Raw genomic sequence first — 13,820 nt, 5'->3', positions numbered from 1 at the left:
ACGGCGGAGGCGCTGGATTATTTGAGGCGCAGCTGAAGACTCGGGGAGGAAGACAATCGAGACGACCGCTTCCACGAGTTTCTGATGGGGACAGAGACACGCGAACATCTGGCCCACGAACAGATACTCCAGGGCGGAGAGGCGCGGGGGAGCGGCGGGCTGTGCCGCTCCGGTCGCGGGGTTCATCGGTTTGCCAGAGCGATGGTTTAGGGCGGAAGCCATCCACAATCCACGGGGTAAACATCGGCCGATCCGTTTCCAGCATCTCCGTGGTTACGACCACCAGGGACGGGTGGAGGAATACCTTTAAAAGGGTGGAGCTGCGGTTTGGTTTTAATAAATGATGAGGGATCCCGATCATCTCCTCTGCCTACTTGTGAGAGGTGCACGTTCGTGCCGCTGATCGTCAGCCTCCTTGTTGTGTTGTGATATTTCACCGGACCCACTGTGGGAGGATGGCTGCAGGCGGGCGCGGGACCACCGCAGGCATTTACGCACGGCGCCCTGACTCTCCATGTTTATGCAATCCGACGCAGTGCTGCCAGTGGGCTGATCCGATCCTCCTCTGCCGGCTCCATATGATGTGATATGATCCCCAGCAGCGCCAGGCCCCAGTGTTTCTGTGAAATATGCCCAGGCCTCGTGTTCGACACCACAGAGTGAGGGTGCTGTCATCGCACAGCAGGCTCCGGGCCATGCGCTAATCGGAAAGACGAAGGGGGGGATCTCTGGGTTTTTTGCGGTGTTATAAGCGGAAGGGGGAGACACCATCTCAGGCACCATGTCGAAAGTTGTCAGCAACAAGGAGAAGAAATCCTTCAGCAAGAAGCTGTTCCGGAGGAGCTCGGTGCGCTCCGTGGGCAGCTTCATGAACAGAGTCCTCCGGACACTGTCCACTCTGTCCCACTTCAGCACCGACGAGCAGGCCGCCGAGGACGAGAAGGACGACTCCAGCCTCCTCCCGAGCACCACCGGGGGGTCGTTGCCGTCCGACGACAGCGACTGCGGGGGGTTCCCCTTCGGCGACAAGGTGCCCGGGGTGGCCGGGCTCAAGAACCACGGCAACACCTGCTTCATGAACGCGATCCTCCAGTGCCTGAGCAACACGGAGCTGTTCGCCGAGTACCTGGCGCTGGAGCAGTTCAAAGGTGCGGAGACGAGCAGCAACAGCGGCGACAAGGCCAAGCCCAACGGGGTGCTGGTGCTGAGGAGGGCCGCCCAGCAGCAGCACGAGTCCGGGGAGGTGACGGAGCAGCTGTCCGGCCTGGTGCGGGCTCTCTGGACCTTTGAGTACACACCTCAGCACAGCAGAGACTTCAAGGTAGGACGTGTGTAGTGGTTTCAAACCAGTGGCCGATCTTGGATTTTTCTGAATCAGGGGCCACAATTTAGACAGAGGGGCCAGTTATAAGTGGCACTGTAACGGCACAGCAAGAAGGTTCCCGGTTCGAATCCCAGTTCAGACAGGGTGTTCCCCCACCCCTCACCAAAATGTCAGTTCCACCTGCAACCCTCAAATATATATATAGAGACAGTTATATATAATGGTTGGATGGCCAAGTAGCCTTTTCTAGACACAAACTCCAGGGAATGTCCGCAGAGTGGAGTTCGGACTTTCTCCGGAGTTTGCAGCGTCCTCTGCTCAGACGCGTTCACAACAACGCAGAAATCTCTGGAGCTGATGTGGTGGAGATCATGTGTTTTTGTTTACAACACAATGACACAGGTCAGCCCTTCATTTATTAAAAGTTTTGCGTCACTTGTGCGAAGTGTTCTTCATCACGCACACTGGTTGGCCATGAATCCTCTGGAGAATTTCCTGCCATCTGGAGAATGTCGGGACATTATCTTGAGTTCGGTGCCTGTCTTAAAGAAGTTTAAGTTCACATTTAAGTCTTGTGCTTGTTTGCTGTTAGTTCTGTAGCTTTGAGCACATTCACACTTCATTTACTATATGTTGAAGATTGTTCCTTGTTCAAGCACATTATAGACTTTAAGAAAGCTTAGAAAATGAAAGGACAGGTGCACCTCAGGGGGAAATTAGTTTTCATGTAGGGCCCCCCTGCCCCAACCCCTGGATCTACCCCTGTCCAAAAAAACCATAGATACGATAAGTGCAGTATAGGGATACAAGGATCAATGAAGCTTAAAGACTCAAATAACACACATTTACGCGCTTTAGTCTAAAAGTACATTTACAGATCTGATTTTAAATAGAGGAAGATTTAACAAAACTAAACAGAAAGTTAGATGAGTCTTGATTTCTCACATTTCCTGATGTTTGTCACAATCAGGATCCAGATATTCAGTATATTAAATTTAATCCATTGTCTGACTTGAAAGTCTGAACAGTAAAGTAAAGACACCATAAGACTGCTACAAATAACACTATTGTCTACAGAAGCACCTCAATCCCAGGTTGTATCTTTTGCTATAAAACCATGACGTGTGTTGTGAGGGGATGCGATCACAGTGATCTATTTTGCTAAAATAATTGTTTGCAAAAAAGTATTGTCTTGTGACAGCTCGGACAAAACCAAATGCAGATAAATATGTGAACTTGAGTTTATTAAACATCCTGTTCTTCCTTCGTCTGTCAGAATAAATGCAGATGGGGTCAGATGAAGTGAATAAGTAGCAACCCGACTGACCGGTTTGCCAACAAGCATCTATTTACTTGCATTTTTTACATTAAATATGAAAAAACAAAAAACAAAAAGGTTTCTTTCTTCTGTCAGTTTCTATGGAGCTAAAGCTCAGCTTATGTAATATTTGTGCTTATGATCAGGCTTTTTTTAGGAGAATAAATCCAAGAGGGAAAGACAAAGTCAGTGTTTTTAGACCAAACACCCGTTTATTTAAAATTCCCTTTGAGCTCATCTGAGCGCTGAATCCTCAAGCTGAGCTCCTCTCGTTATTTACTGTTTGAAATGTCTGTCAGCTTCTGCTTCAGCTTCGCTTTCACCTCTCCGACCTGAAAACGCTGCTCGTCACGATCACAACACGGATCTTTTTTGTGCCTCTGTCTTTTTCTGTCTCCTTCAGAAGCTCAAAATACACGATGGAGCGGACCTAAATTGGACAGGGCCGCAGTTCTGGTTCTCCGCTGTGTTTCTATTTCCGTCAATTTTTTTTTTTCCCTACCTTGGTTGCCAGCCAGAGAACAAACTGTCTGATTGGATATAGATTGTTCTGTTCACAGTGAGAGGCCTTGAATATGTTTAACTGAGTGGGGAAACAAAGTGCAGCTGCAGTCTATATCAGGCACATTTATTCAATTTAGAAACGAGGAATTTTAAGTATAGACAAATAAATGTTTTTTTTTAATAGTTTGTGAGGGTGTGCAGCTAAATATTTACAGATGTTCTCTTTAATAACAGATTGAAAATGATTCCTTTCTCAATTTGCAAAAATTAGATGTATCTTTCCGTTGTCTACATCAAAACCGTGAATGCAGCTTCTCCTGGTTTGTGCACTTCCCAGCGTTTGCATGTGACCGTTTTGTGCCTCTTGCCTCTGACCACAATCTGAGACTAAACTGAGAGCACTCAAAGATCATTAGGAAGACGTATCCGGTCAAATAATAACAACAACAACACTGTGCCTCGGAATCCATTTTTCTTTCTCAAGAAATTGCTCTGAGCATCTAGATGTTGTGCAGCATCCCAACTGCCCCTGAGCAGAATCCACAAAAACTCTCCTAGATGATTTGCAATACTTAATTTCATATAGTAATAATGGGTTAAATCCTATGTGTACCATATATTACATAAATTATTGATCACAGATTTGAAAGGAATTGATTTTTACAATTGGATACAGTACAAAACTTCACAATTCCCCCCGTATAAGTATCTCTACCCTGTTGTGTTTAGCATTAGGGACAAACCCTTTCATGTGATCTTAAAAATCCCTCAGTCTTAAAATCGCCCTTAACATAATTTCCCATCTTCATATTTTCAAATCAGTGTACATTTTCTTATTTATTTACCGTAAATCGCCTGGTAATCCTTCCCTAGACACAATAATCCCATGGAAACACATTCAATGTAAATTATAACACAAGAGAACACAAATCTCTTCTTATTTCTAGTTTATTATACTGTTGAGAAAAATGCTACACTGCAAAATCTGTTTCAGTCAACAGTCTGAAATATAGAAGATATATTGATATCATGAATATGCAATAACATAGTTGCTATGGAAATACCATAATCTCTATTTTGTTACTTCATCCGAGTTCATTAACGCTATAAATATTTGTTGCATGAATCTTGTGCGTTTCTTTTTTTGTTACTTACACTGATTGTATTTATTATACATCTTTTATTCATCAGGGACATTGAGAGGATAATTTACTGCATGACACGGATTCTTAGGATACGCTATTTTTTATCGAGGTGTTTCAAAGAGATGCAGACATTTAAAACAAAGCATTATTGATCTGTTTTTGTTGTTTTTGCCTTAACACCGTCTCATGAAAGACAGCGTCTGTGGTCCAGCCTCAGACGGACGGCTCGCCCTGTGTTTGCGTCACAGTTTGTCAGAAATGCTGAGGCTGCCCCTGTGAGGCCTTGAGAGGAGAAAGAACAACCCCTGGGAGAAGCTGGGAAGATGCACAGAACTTGGATCTTTGACCTTGTGTGACATTCGATATCCGGTTAGCAGGGGTGACTTTATGTCCGCAGAGCACACACTGTTTTCATCGCTGGTCCCTAATTGTCAGTGGGGCGGTTAATCTGTCGATTTCCAGCCCTGCGTCCTGGTTTTAAAAAGCTTTTCCGCGCCTGCCTCTCAAACAGCCCCACCACCTCCGCTGACCTTTAGGATTGTGCTGATCGTCATCCCGGTCAAACGCACTGAATATTTTATGATCAGGCGATGTTGAGAAAAAAGCCTCGGCTGCACCATGTGAAGTCGTCTCCGTGGCTCGGAGCGATGTGCTGAAATTTGATTTGTTTTTTTTGTGTGCTGCAGAATGTTGTGTCCAAGAGTGCCCTTCAGTTCAGAGGTAACTCCCAGCACGACGCCCAGGAATTCCTCCTCTGGTTGCTGGACAGAGTTCACGAAGACCTCAATCATATCGTGCACCCTGACATCAGACCTCCTCGGAAGGTAAACAGCAACACAGGCCAGTGAGGCTGATGTATGCTCAGTAATAGAAAAATTAAATCGAGATTTATGGATATATATTTTATATTTGACCCCTTATGTGTTTTCCACTGATACTCTGATATATACAATATAGTGAATGCTGCTGTTATTTAACATTCAATACATTGCGCATGTTTGCCAACTAATTGGTTCTCTGTTATATGTGCAGCCTCCAGTGGAAGAAGAAAATCCCCCTGAAGGATCTCCACTACCAGCACCTGGCTCTTTTGTACAGGAGTTGTTTCAGGCACAATACAGGTGACACTTTAAAGTCGCTTGAATACGTATATAATCCGTTTAGACCAAATCTAAATACACATTTATTACCATAGCACCAATAACATTACTACATTATATTACATTTTCAACCAGCGTACATAAAGGGAAGCTACATGTTAAAGTTTCTTCTTATTTCCACTATTTGAAAAGTAAATCCTCCGACATCTTGGTTCATGTGCTACGTGTTGCTAGTTAGGAGAAGGTAAATATAACTCTGATGTATATAGATTTATATACATTCTGAGTCTATTAAATTCATTAACAATCTAAATCTATTTTTCTTAAAGTCAAATCCTCTTTGTTGTGAAGCCAAAGGTTCTATTTGTTTTTCATGTTTTTGTGCACAATTCAGTTCTGAATGAAATGTTTTAAAAAACAAAGCCAGCAGCTGGTTTTGTTTAGCTTGGGAACAGAAAACAGAAAATCTGGCCTTGTCTACTACTAACAAAATCCCCCTCCCAGCAGATCTCAAATTCCATGTATTATGTTTTTTTTGATCTGTTGAAAATATAATTTGAAATGCCACATTGTGTTTATTTTTTCACAATGGGAAGTAACACAGATCAAGGCTAGCTGGGTATCCCCGTTTCCAGTCTTTATGCTAAGCTATGCTAGCCTGCTGCTTATATTTTCTGTACGTACATACATGTCATAGGTATCAATCTTCTCCTCTAACTCTCAGCAATAAAAGGATTCAGTGCACTTTCCAAAACTCTGAACTAATCCTTATTAATTATTAATTATTGTTAATTAACCACTGATTCACTAACAGTTCTGGAACATGTCTCTGTGCAGGTCGTCTCTGACCTGCCCTCACTGCCAGAAACAGAGTAACACCTTCGATCCTTTCCTCTGCATCTCACTGCCAATCCCGGTACCTCACACACGGTAAGCCGGCTCTGCATCCACTTTGTGTGAGAAGGAAAATATCTGTCAGATGGAAAAAACAACCTCCAAAAATGCGAGGAGACATGATGTATTCTGGACGTGGAATTAGAAAGAGTGTCAACCCTGGATAAGCAAAACCCGAGGAGAAATGTGACAGGAGGGAGCTATAATTAGGAGATGCCGTGAACCTTTGAAACATCAGTCCTGCCGCGGTTATGGAACAGCCAACTAATTTCAATGTGTCTGTGTTGCAGGCCGCTATATGTGACAGTGGTGTACCAAGGAAAGTGCTCCCACTGTATGAGAGTCGGGGTGGCCGTGCCGCTCTCCGGCACCGTGTCCAGGCTGAGACAAGCTGTGGCCCAAGAGACCAAAATCCCTGCGCAACAGGTGCGGCCATGTTCTGAAACTTCCGTTAATGCATCAAAATTAAGAGGATTAAAGTTCTTTGAGGAAATTGGATGGAAGAGTTTGCCATGAGGGAATTAGGGGGGTTGATTTGTTTTTTAATGTGAGACGAGAATTATCTCAGTTGATTTGAGCCACCGTTTTATAATTAACACAAAGTAAACATGTAAATCTTCTTGGTTTTGGAATAAAGTCTCTTTATTAATTACCTGTTGCTTTTAACTGCCACAAATTCTAATCACATGAATGAATCCTAATGTCGCCGGTCTCTGTTCAGATCGCCCTCACTGAAATGTACTTCGACGGCTTCCATCGCTCCTTCTGCGACGACGACGACGACCTGGAGATCATTCAGGAGAGCGACTCCATCTTTGCCTTCGAGACACCTGAGCTGTTCAGACCGGAGCAGATCCGCTCCAAGCGAAGCGGTACAACATCCTGCTGACTCCCCCCCCAACCCTTCCCCAGTCAGAAATCAGTTTAGCTCTCTGTCTAATTACGGCAGTGGGAGTAGAGAGTATAGGTTAGAAATGGCCCAATATTGGAGAAATGCCCAGTTCAGGAAGCTGCCACACACACACACACTCTGACCTGCACTGTTGGAATGATTCACCAAGCAGGAGATATACTTTTGTGAAAGTTTGTAACTTTCAGTTGTTCATTTCAGGGAGCCCACATGCAAATCTGAACCAGAACAACTTGAAGTACGGCACAGACAACAACAGGATTCCCACGCAAATACAAGAGCCGGAGACCCCCCCGGCGAGTCCTAATAAGAACAGCGGGCAGGCGGAGAAGATCGTCCTGCTCGTGTGTAACAGGGCCTGTGCTGGACAGCAAGGACGCAGGTATGATCTAATATCAGGGGCTGACACTGACCTAACTCACTTATGGGATATGGAGCTGACATGACTGGGGTCTACAGGCACATGTTTTAATGAATCATAAACATGTAATAATGCAATTATAACCCCATTGCCAAAATGTTGGCGTACAAGTTCATGAATTAGTCAGTAATTATACAGTTCTTCTAAGACATCCAGCCGCCCCCATTATCGTATTACCTTTGAACTCATGTATAGAAATCTACTGTAAGCTGACGATGCATTGTTGTGCAGCTGATTTGTTCAAGGAGTCGCCATGGTAATTTGCCCTCCTACACTTGTTTGTATATGAGCAACAGACTTAACCTAGAGTTCACACTAGAATGGCACATGCACCTGAAACCATATTTACATTTACTAAGCCTGGAATGTCATTTAGAGCTGCACCACATTATGCACACTCATAAATATAACCCCGCCAAAACATCTGTGTGGAGAAACAAACACCTACAAAGTAATAAAATACTTTGGAACACAAAATTTAATTGAATACATTTTATATTATAATTATAATAAAACCTCACTGCTTTTGTTCCCCTGCAGGTTTGGAAATCCATTCATTCTGTATTTGGAGCGAACGGTGACCTGGGACATTCTTCAGAAAGAGATCCTGGAGAAGATGCGTCACATTTTGCGCCCCGGAGCCTTTGTGCAGGTTCAAACTCCCAACCTGCTTTCTACACCCTTTGAGTTTGTTTTTTCTTTAGCCATCTTGTTAATGTGTTATATTTGATCCTATCTCGTCCCTGGTGGTCTTTAGGTGGGGCCATTCACGTTACGAGTGGTGGGCGTGGTTGGAATCACGTATCTCTTGCCTCAGGAGGAACAGCCACTCTGCCATCCCTCTGTTGAGAGGTAATACCACTTATTACCACAAGGGGGAAATGTTGCCTCAGTTGATTGGTTGTTACATAAATCCTGCAGTGTGTTCACCACTTAAAATGTATTGAATAGATAAAGTATGTAGTCCTACTCTTCAGTGCTTGTTTGGTGTATCAAACTTTAGATTTCCATTTTCCAATTATTATATTGTATTACACTTGGTTAGTTTTTTCTTCATCAGGGCCCATAGAAGCCGTTTCAGATCAAATACGCATTTTCAAGACACACTTTCAAACAATCCATAAAAGAGGCTTGCAGATGGGATCTCCAGTGGAATCTTACTCCAGTGTATCTTTCAGTTGCTCTGTAAAGTTGTTTTATTTTAGCCAAGTGTATAAAATGTAAAGCATAATTCTCTCTATGTAATATTGTTTAACAGGGCGTACAAGTCCTGTGGCCCTGGAGGACCACCTCATGTCAAGATTGTGGTTGAATGGGACAAGGAGACAAAAGACTAGTCAGTGAAAAAACCCACTTCATTAAGTTTCTGGCAGATTTTTGGTGTGTTGTGCCTTCTGGGGTTCTTTGTGATCCCTCTGTGACTTGTGTCGCGCTGTGTCCACAGTCTCTTCAAAAGAACCGAGGACGAATACATCCCGGACGCTGAGAGTGTGCGTCAGGTGAAGGAGCAGCACCTGCAGCCTCAGACGTGCTCACTCGCCCAGTGCTTTCAACTCTACACCAAAGAGGAACAGGTAGCCTGAGACGTGGGGCCATGCGGTCTTTAGTAATGTGGATACTATCACAGACAGGGCAAAAATATGTGGCTTGATTTAGGCAGATGACTCAAGAACCAGATCAGGTTATTCCAACAATTCTCTCTCCATATTTATGAACTTGAAGTTTTCAATTGCAGCTCACACACGTTCTCCTCATTAGTTATTTCCAGGTTTCCCTCCTTTTCACAGTTTTGTTTCGCAAACAATTACATTTAGCTTTTTGTAGCCCTTATGCAGTTTCCAGATGGATTTTTTTATTCGATTTCAAAAGATATGTATCACATAATCTTGTCTATTGTGCGACAAAAACAAAGGTTTCTCAGATGTAAGCAGTCAGAGGGAGGAACAGTAGCAGGAATGATCGTCTATATATAATTGAAGAGGTTTAGAAACCAATCAGCAAAGACAATATATGATTGTTTGATGAGTTATATCTCTGCCATATTATTGTTTGGCCTTATTAGTTTTCAATGTTTTTTTTGCTGTAAAACATTATTTAAAAAAAAGCAAAAGGCCCAGTCATCTCAGTTTAGAATTAGAAATAAAAGTTTCTTAAATTTTCTGGACAATACAATGTAGGGGCACCCGCTCTAGGTGTGCTGGCAGAGATTCAGAGATTGTATGGTTCCAAAAATGTTAAAGAGCTAGGCTTTCATGACACAAATACAAGACAAGATCACACGAGGCAGACCTTATAATCGTTACTCTTTAATAACTGATGTTCTCCACATTTCAGCTTGCTCCGGACGACGCGTGGCGATGTCCACACTGTAAGCAGCTTCAGCAGGGCAGCATCAAGCTCAGTCTGTGGACCCTGCCAGACATCCTCATACTCCACCTGAAGCGCTTCAGACAGGTACTGAGACACAATGTATTTTCACATGACTGAACGAGGTGCTTATAGAAAAACTTGCTGTCGAATTCAACGCTGTGAACGTTGTTGTGTTCCTCAGGATGCGGATCGACGGATGAAGATGCAGAACATGGTGAAGTTCCCGCTCACCGGTATGGACATGGCACCCCACATGGTGAAGAGGAGCCAGAGCAGCTGGAGCCTCCCGTCCCACTGGTCACCATGGCGACGGCCCTATGGGATGGGCCGTGATCCGGAGGACTTCCTCTACGACCTGTACGCGGTGTGTAACCACCACGGGACCATGCAGGGAGGTCATTACACAGGTAACAGAGCACCATAACACGCATAACCAATTACTGACATCCCTGTAAGGTTATTGTATTAGAAGATATAATATGTAGCAATTCTTCAATAAAATACAAAAAATATTGTTGATGACACATGTCATATTTTTTGACATGTATACTTACCCAAAGAGAATCCACAAATCTTATTTAAGGTAACAGGAAGTCTAATTTCAATCCCCTTTTAAATGCAATAAATGCACTTGTGCTACAACCTCCGGATCAAATGATGAACACAGTTAGCCAGTTAGCCAATGGGCCCACTAGGCTTGTTTTCCTTCCTTGTACCTTAAACTGGTTTGTTTTTTATAAAACCTTCACAATATATTCATCATATCTTATTTATTTGTGTCTCGTAGCTCACTGTAAGAACTCCATTGACGGACAGTGGTACTGCTTTGATGATAGTGACGTTCATCCCATGTCTGAAGATGAGGTCTGCAAGCAGACTGCTTACATCTTGTTTTATCAAAGAAGAGCCACTATTCCATCCTGGTCTGCCAACAGCTCTGTGGGAGGTAACTTTTATTGATATGAGGCTCGACAATGCCTCTCATACTGTATATGTTCGCTTTTTGTCAATGGGATAAATTGCAAATGTTCAGCCGCTCTCTGTTTGGACCTTTAGGTTCCACCAGTTCTTCGTTGTGTGAGCACTGGATTAGTCGGCTGATGGGCAGCCGTCCACCCAGCCAAGCCTCATCTGGTTCCTCCAGACGCACCTCATTGGCCTCCCTCTCTGAATCCGCTGAGTTTACTGCTGAACGGAGCGAGGACGATGGTGAGGGAGACCTATGCCATTCCTCTGAGGATTTCATCAATCTTTTCATTGAGAGTCTAACATTTGTCTGTGTCTCTCTACAAAGCAGGTCTATCGAGCCGCCCAGCAGTGAGAGGAATGCAGAGGCAAACCTTCACCTCGAGATCCTCCATCGCCAGTCCGTTGGTTCTCAGTGAAAACGGCACTAAACCATCCTGGTCCCACTCTGCTAAGCTCCAGCTTCGTTCCAACTCTCCCTCACGCTTCTCCCTGGAGTCCCACTCCTCCTCCCCGACTCTGGAGATGATAGGAGAGGTTGTTGATAACCAGCCGTCAACCGCCTGCTTCACTGGGTCGCCTAAGCCAGACAGACTGTCAGGGTGCAAGTTGGCCCTTGCAGCTTCAGATAGTAATCCTGGCAGTAAGAGGCTGATAGAGCAGCTTCACTCCAAGGCTGTGATACAGGCGGAGCAGAGGAGCTCCACCCAGGCTGGGGATAACAACAACATAGTCACTCCTGCTGAGCAAGTCAGTCCTCGACATGGGGCAGCTGATAATGAGCCGAAACAAAGAAACGGGTCTGCAGATAGCACAGGTGGTAAAAGGACCTCAGCAAAGACTGGGTTAGAGAGTGATAGGAGTCCCAAGAAGCGTCCCACCACCTCCTCAACATCGTCCAGCTCTTGCTCTCCTGCGTCTCCAGCCATTGACAAGTCACCGTCTCGAACACAGGCAAAGGGTGCAGCTTCAGCATCAAACCCCAAGGACAAGAGTGATGGACCTCCTAAAACTAGCAAGGCTGGTTCCTCGAAAACAGCAACGCCCTCCAAAAAAGGGTCCTCTCAAACCCCGGACGCATTACATCCAGACTCTGCCCAACAGAAGAAGGGTGGTCCTCCAGGAGCACAAAGCTCACATCCTCAGAGAAGGGCATCACCTAGAGGTGGAGGTGAGAAAAGCTCCACCTCTGCAAGGACTAGAGCTGCAGAAAGGAGTGCAAGCCGTGATTCCTCACGGCCCAATGCGGCTTCGGAAAGAAAGGTCAGCCACGGAGGACCTCCCTCCAGGTCAAGTGCCGCGAGTAGAGCGGAGGGCAGGCCGGGTCGGGCTTCAGAGAACAGGGAGGTGGCCCGTAACTCTAGCAGTAGCTCCTCCGTGACTAGTCTCAGATCCTCGAGCGTTGGGGTCTCGTCTTCGAGCTCAGCACCACCATCAAGGGGACCTCGTATGAACAGTAAGACGGAGGACAAAGGTCTGTCCTTCTTCAAAACTGCTCTGAGGCCCAAGGAGACCCGTAAGTCAGCTGAAGGTGGGAAATCAGGGACAGCAGAGGCTAAAGCAAGTCCAGAGGAAAGTGTTGGTGATGCAGCTAAAGAAGGAAGCCAACATGCAGCAAGCAGGAAAGCCCAGAATGGGGCTTCCGAGGCCCCGAGTAACGTGACCACAGCCAAAGACAAGGAATCCTCGAAGGCATCTGCCGCAGCCAAGCATTCACTGCTGCCCGCCACAAAGTCCAAGCTTTCTGGAGCAGAAACGACAACCCATTCCTCCGCCAAGGCAAAGGACCTTTCAAAGAAGGAGCCTGCTAAAAAGACAATGCAGTCCCGGAAGATCCCCATCAACTCTACACAATCCAGCCAGAGGTCCAAGTGATAATGCATCGAAGACTCAATAACAATTTCTCAAGTGCAGCTCCGAGGTGTTTTAACCATCAAACTAGACCTGAGTGTCTGACCAACATCTTTAAAGCACCTGTAGCTTTCCAGTGGTTACTGAATACCAGCTGCCATACTGGACGCGTACTGTCCACATTGTTAAATAGTTATTTAGGAATGGATTTTAACAAAGCACTTTGTATGGATTGCATTGATTTTGAGGAATATTCTACTGTATTGTAAATAAGCATGGACTCCACATGTATCGAAAAGATTGCCTTGTTCTGTCTGTAGCATAGTTGGGAGATGTACATCTCAGTAGGAGGTGAAAATAAAGGTGACTTTGCACAAGATGGAAAGCAAATATACTGTAAAAGGTGGAGAGATACTTTTGAGAACTGTCAAACATGGACCACTCAGTCACCAAAGGAAGTTTACTGGCAATTTTTAACATGCGGATGCAGTGAAATGCTGAATTATTTCCAAAAATAACATATAGCTCTCCTTCAATATGGAGAGCCATATGTCAACAACAAACATCAGTGCCTCAGATAATCATAGTGAAGTATTTAACCTAAATTCTATAACTGCAGGTGTAGGACGATTTATAATTCAATTTTAATATTTACTAAGCACTGAAAATGTAATTTCAAGTAAAACACAATATAGCCTATTTAACCTGAACTGCTGTTTACATATGCTCCTCGGTGTAGTAATTGTGCAACAGCCTTTAAGGAGAAGGGGAAGGATAGGGAGGAGTCTGTCATGGAGGTTCAGGAATGAAGCATGTGTCGTTGGTGTTTAATGTCTGGAGACCTGGGTTTTGTAATGACTCTTAAATGTTTTGTGTTTGATTTAGCAGTGATAACCTGTTAACCCCGCCACCCACCCCACCCCCTAAGACGAGCACCCCCCACCCGTCTCCACCTCTGCCCTCCAGCTGCTGATGCCAACACTTACCGGCCGTGCCCATGCTCCTCATGGGGACCAG

General features: G+C 44.8%; 1 protein-coding gene across 1 annotated transcript; it reads left to right on the top strand.

Annotated features, from left to right (window-relative positions):
* Positions 1-781: 781 nt before the first annotated feature.
* On the top strand, positions 782-12,827 carry LOC128426928 (ubiquitin carboxyl-terminal hydrolase 31-like). The gene is made up of 16 exons (XM_053413994.1): positions 782-1,321; positions 4,978-5,115; positions 5,324-5,412; positions 6,229-6,321; positions 6,576-6,711; positions 7,007-7,157; positions 7,397-7,577; positions 8,157-8,268; positions 8,374-8,468; positions 8,875-8,952; positions 9,061-9,190; positions 9,951-10,070; positions 10,168-10,393; positions 10,774-10,932; positions 11,043-11,195; positions 11,284-12,827. The coding sequence occupies exons 1-16, from the start codon at positions 782-784 to the stop codon at positions 12,825-12,827; spliced, it is 3,945 nt and encodes a 1,314-aa protein (XP_053269969.1).
* Positions 12,828-13,820: the final 993 nt, after the last annotated feature.

This window comes from Pleuronectes platessa, chromosome 21 (assembly GCF_947347685.1).
Source record: "Pleuronectes platessa chromosome 21, fPlePla1.1, whole genome shotgun sequence".
In the NCBI taxonomy this organism is placed as follows: domain Eukaryota; kingdom Metazoa; phylum Chordata; class Actinopteri; order Pleuronectiformes; family Pleuronectidae; genus Pleuronectes; species Pleuronectes platessa.
The sequence above is the reverse complement of the archived record's forward strand: the minus strand, read 5'-3'. Positions and strand labels throughout refer to the sequence as shown.